Here is a 4,658-nt window from a genome sequence, read left to right as displayed (position 1 = left end):
TCACACTTCCATCAAGACATCCCATGCCTCAACATTATCTACTAACATATTGCATTTCGCTTTGACATTTTTCATAATGTGGAATGTATAGAGCATCTGATATGTCTCAGGAAATACATTGTCAATGACATTCATTAAAGTAAGGTCTCTGTCAGTGACAACAACGCGTGGACCGCCCTTTGATGTCAATAGTAATCCTTTGAACCTTTCCAATGCCCAAGTGAAATTATTTTGGCGTTCACTTGAAAAAAATGCAAAGACGGCTATGAATGTCAAACCAATTGATGTGACTCTAACAATCTCAAGCAACAGAAGACGATATTTGTTCGTCTTGTACGTGGTATCCTTTAGGGAACAATATTAAATGAATTCAGCAAGTGCACTGAATCGGGATGTGTCCAGAACATGTCACTTACCACGCTAGAATTGTCCAAAGATCTACTCCATTAAATGTATTTATCTCTACTCACATTAGCTTCATTATGTTCATTGAGAGTCAAAAGAATATTTGAGGGCTTTACTTGACTCTTAGTCATGTCAACAAGAATTGATTGTTCAACAACATTTAACCTCCCCACAAAAGGATGACCATACAAAGTCTCTGCTAATTCATGATTGTGATAACCGCACATAACCTTGAACACCCAACTCTGTCCTTTAGGTTTACCCCTCAATCTAAACGGACACTCACATTTTCTTGTGCCAGATACACTAGGCTGAACATCTGGCTTATACTTCTCACTCCTTTCACAGCCTAACAAAATGAATGTCTTTCTTTCTGGTTCACCAGTTGTTGTGTCAGATCTTATAATCACAACAGCAAAGCCAAGGTCGAATGCAATCTTTCGAACCCATTCAATTAACTCGGCTCGTGAGGGGAAGATTTGATCAGTGGAAAACTTATATGTGTAATCACCCTTAGCCACTTCATTTAGGAAAGAAGAAAATTCGGACATGAAATCAAAATTTATTTGAGAATCGAGAAATGGATAGTTATCCATATTATAATATTGAATACAACCTACAATAATAAATATTAAAATTTAACTAATAAAAAAACAACATAACATATTCATTTTTATATAATAAATCAAAATGTTGAGATTGGTATCACGTAGTGCAAATGTTTTAGAGAGTGTGTTAAGGTCAATAACCAAGAGTGGAGGGGTGATTTTCTTTTAGAACTTTTATCAAATAGATTCAAAGAAAATCAACACAAAAGAATTTTATCTTCGTTCGAATTAAAAGATTCTACGTCCAATCGTTAATTACTATAAAGAGTGATTAACCTTTTTTCACAAAAACATCGTTTCAGATTACAATCAGATTGATACAAAGATTAAAAGACAAAGAACACCTTCCTTCGACACACGATGGAAGAACTTGGCTCAATCAACTTGAACAAATCCGCTTCGACTTTAGATGAATTAAACGCAAGGTTTTCCTATTCACAAGACTTGACATGAATTCTTAGACTTGAGAACTTCTTTAGAACTTTTCTATATTCTCAAGTGGCTTAGTTAGCCTCTCAGAGGTTTAGGAAGGTGTATATATAGCCTACGGGTCAAAAATTGAAAAATCTGCTCCCAACTGTCAATGATAATTGATTATTTGCGATCGCTATGGGGTTTTCGAAAAAGTGATAATTGATTATTTGCGCGCCTTGGACAATATTAAACCAAGCAAAAAATAACCATAAAAAAAAAGTCACAAGATGAAAAGACTTGTAAGAAGGAAGAAGACAACAAGCATAAATGGGGTTTCCTTCCTTAGGCACCAACACACACACAAACAAACCTCTACTATAAAAATCTTGCCTAAAACACCAACACATACAAAGCCTACCTAAATGGTAATGCAAATCAAGCCTGCATAGTTAACTAAATGATAACATTAGTTAAATTCATAAATGTGACACTCGAGTTATTTAGATGATAACATAAGTCTACAAAGAAGATACCCAAGTTATCAAGATAGGAATAAGTCCAAAAGCATAACACCCAAGTTACCTATTCGGTAACATAAGTTATGCTCACAAACACAACACCCAAATTACCAACATCCAAATTACCTGGACAATAAATTATGCTCACAAACACGACAATCAAGTTACTTGGATAATAACATAACTCCAACAAAACTCAATCAATGTTATTAGCCTAAATATTCACAAAAATATTTATTAAATATATAATCAAATCTCAATAGTATAATTATATTTCAATCGCTATAATTTTTTTTATAAATACTTACTAAATAACAAGTTGTATCCAAACACAGGATATTTATAACTATTGTTTCTGTCTTGTTTAAACTTAACCAATAATCTATGAAATACTAATGTCACGTACGTCGATGCCTTGACATGTACAGATACTTATCTTACAAGTATCTCTTTTAAGATACCTGTGTGGTATCAAGTATGTGGGCTTCATAGTGAGCCCATAATCAGGGACTTTCTGACTACAGGCCAACTTTCAACAACTTACCTTATTTTAAAATTTATTCCTTAAACCTTCAAAATAAATAAATAAAAAAGTTATTGGTTAAGCAATAAGCATAAAATTTGTCATCTTTCGACTATAATAAAATTAAAAAAAAAAATTTTGATATAGATTCTTTTACAATATTTTAATAGGATATATATTATTTATTTATTATTGTATTGATATATTTTAAACCCAATATAAAAATAACGCATATGTTGTATCTAAATATTGTTAAAAAATATGTATTAACGTATAATTGCCCATTAAGTTAATCATACCATACAAGTTTTACGTGGTCATTTAACCTTTTACGCATCTGCTTACAGTGTCAATTAAGAAATTGGTCAGAGAGAATCTTCATAGAAATATGTTGCTGACAACATAGGCACACGTCCAGCTAGCTAATGAACACTAACGTTAATTGGTTTCTCCTAGACAATGTTGACATTGTGTATGACGTATACCACAAGGAATTCTTCTCGTAATTATAAGTAATTAGCAAGTGAATTATTTAATTATAGGGATTTCCTTTTATATAAAATAAATTTAATTTGGTCTACAAAAACCCCTTGAATCCAAAGCATTGGAAACAAAGACCACCACCACTCCATCCTCGAAACAACGTTGTGGTTTATCGGAGAGGTATGTCGGAAACAGGAGCGACGGCGATTCTGAAGGAGGAGGTGGACATAGTTATCCCCACAATAAGGAACCTGGAGTTCTTGGAGAAGTGGAGAGCGTTCTTTGAGCCTTACCACCTCATAATAGTGCAGGACGGTGACCCTTCTAAGGGCATCAAGGTCCCCGAAGGCTTCGACTACGAACTCTACAACCGTAACGACATCAACCGCATTCTGGGCTCCAAGAGCCATTGCATTTCCTTCAAGGACTCTGCATGCCGCTGCTTCGGCTTCTTGCTCTCCAAGAAGAAGTACATCTTCACCATCGACGATGATTGCTTTGTCAGTATCACACTTTTTCTTAGATTTCATCATACTCATTCTTCTTGAAAAATGATATATAGTCTTTATTTTCTTTTCTCCTGTTTCAGGTTGCAAAAGATCCATCTGGGAAAGAAATAAACGCCCTGGAACAGCATCTGAAGAATCTTCTGACTCCATCAACCCCGTTTTTCTTCAACACCCTCTACGATCCGTTTAGAGAGGGTACAGATTTTGTCCGTGGATACCCGTTTAGTCTGCGTGAAGGTGTCCCTACAGCTGCTTCTCATGGCCTCTGGCTCAACATTCCTGATTATGATGCCCCAACTCAGCTTGTCAAACCTCTGGAGAGGAACACCAGGTACGATGAATGTTTAGGTCAAATTTTTTTGAAGAAAAGTTGAAAAAAATACTTAAATTTGTTAGAATATATTGGTTTTTGTATTTAAGGTATGTGGATGCAGTAATGACCATACCAAAGGGAACCCTGTTTCCCATGTGTGGAATGAATCTGGCATTCAACCGTGAATTAATCGGTCCTGTAATGTACTTTGGACTCATGGGTGATGGTCAACCTATCGGACGCTATGATGACATGTGGGCTGGTTGGTGCATGAAGGTATTGTATTCCAAACATCATGTTGAAAAGGGGAGATTTTTGTAGAAGATTGTTTGATTAATTTCTCATGTTGTAGGTGATAAGTGATCATCTGGGATTCGGGGTGAAGACAGGTTTGCCTTACGTCTGGCACAGCAAAGCGAGCAACCCATTTGTAAACCTTAAGAAGGAGTACAAAGGAATTTACTGGCAAGAAGAGCTGATTCCATTTTTCCAATCTGTTTCTCTTCCCAAGGAATGCACTACTGCTCAGAAATGCTACGTTGAACTATCGAAACAAGTGAAGGCAAAACTTGGGAAGGTTGATGAGTATTTCAACAAGCTTGCAGATAACATGGTAACTTGGATTGAAGCTTGGGAGGAACTAAACCCTTCTGTGGCACCAAAATCTGATGCATTGCCCAATGGCTCTGCCAAGTAACTTCTTCATCACTAGGATATGCTTGTAGTCTTCATTTTTCTTTTCTCTTTCCATAGAACAATAAAATTTCATCACTGCCTCCTCAACGTATATTTTTTAATGTTTTCTTCATCACTTTGAAATGTAGCTTCTTACTAAACTTTGAAATTTGGCAGCCAGGTTATTGCTCTTGGTAATGTCTTCTAATT

The 4,658-nt window shown here is 35.6% G+C and overlaps 2 protein-coding genes across 2 annotated transcripts; one reads left to right on the top strand and one right to left on the bottom strand.

Annotated features, from left to right (window-relative positions):
- Nucleotides 1-1,001, bottom strand: LOC124840032 (uncharacterized). Its single transcript, XM_088107588.1, has 2 exons — nucleotides 471-1,001; nucleotides 1-345 (listed from the first exon to the last, which is right to left on the bottom strand). The coding sequence occupies exons 1-2, from the start codon at nucleotides 999-1,001 to the stop codon at nucleotides 1-3; spliced, it is 876 nt and encodes a 291-aa protein (XP_087963714.1).
- A 325-nt stretch (nucleotides 1,002-1,326) lies between these two features.
- LOC124840037 (UDP-arabinopyranose mutase 3-like) lies at nucleotides 1,327-4,658 on the top strand. The gene is made up of 4 exons (XM_047316021.2): nucleotides 1,327-3,451; nucleotides 3,541-3,791; nucleotides 3,881-4,049; nucleotides 4,126-4,658. Exons 1-4 carry the CDS (start codon nucleotides 3,134-3,136, stop codon nucleotides 4,468-4,470), a joined length of 1,083 nt encoding a protein of 360 aa, XP_047171977.1. The 5' UTR covers nucleotides 1,327-3,133; the 3' UTR covers nucleotides 4,471-4,658.

The sequence above is a fragment of the Vigna umbellata genome, chromosome 2, assembly GCF_029865625.1.
Source record: "Vigna umbellata cultivar VRB3 chromosome 2, Vumbellata_1.0, whole genome shotgun sequence".
NCBI classification, from domain to species: domain Eukaryota; kingdom Viridiplantae; phylum Streptophyta; class Magnoliopsida; order Fabales; family Fabaceae; genus Vigna; species Vigna umbellata.
Note: the sequence above shows the minus strand (reverse complement) of the source record. Positions and strands in the feature narration are given on the sequence as shown.

Coding starts and splice junctions, on each gene's coding strand:
- LOC124840032 (XM_088107588.1), bottom strand. CDS start 1,001: ATGGATAACTATCCATTTCTCGATTCTCAAATAAATTTTGATTTCATG. Junction 346..470: donor ATGAACATAATGAAGCTAAT/GTGAGTAGAGAT, acceptor TGTTCCCTAAAG/GATACCACGTACAAGACGAA.
- LOC124840037 (XM_047316021.2), top strand. CDS start 3,134: ATGTCGGAAACAGGAGCGACGGCGATTCTGAAGGAGGAGGTGGACATA. Junction 3,452..3,540: donor CCATCGACGATGATTGCTTT/GTCAGTATCACA, acceptor CTCCTGTTTCAG/GTTGCAAAAGATCCATCTGG. Junction 3,792..3,880: donor CCTCTGGAGAGGAACACCAG/GTACGATGAATG, acceptor TTTGTATTTAAG/GTATGTGGATGCAGTAATGA.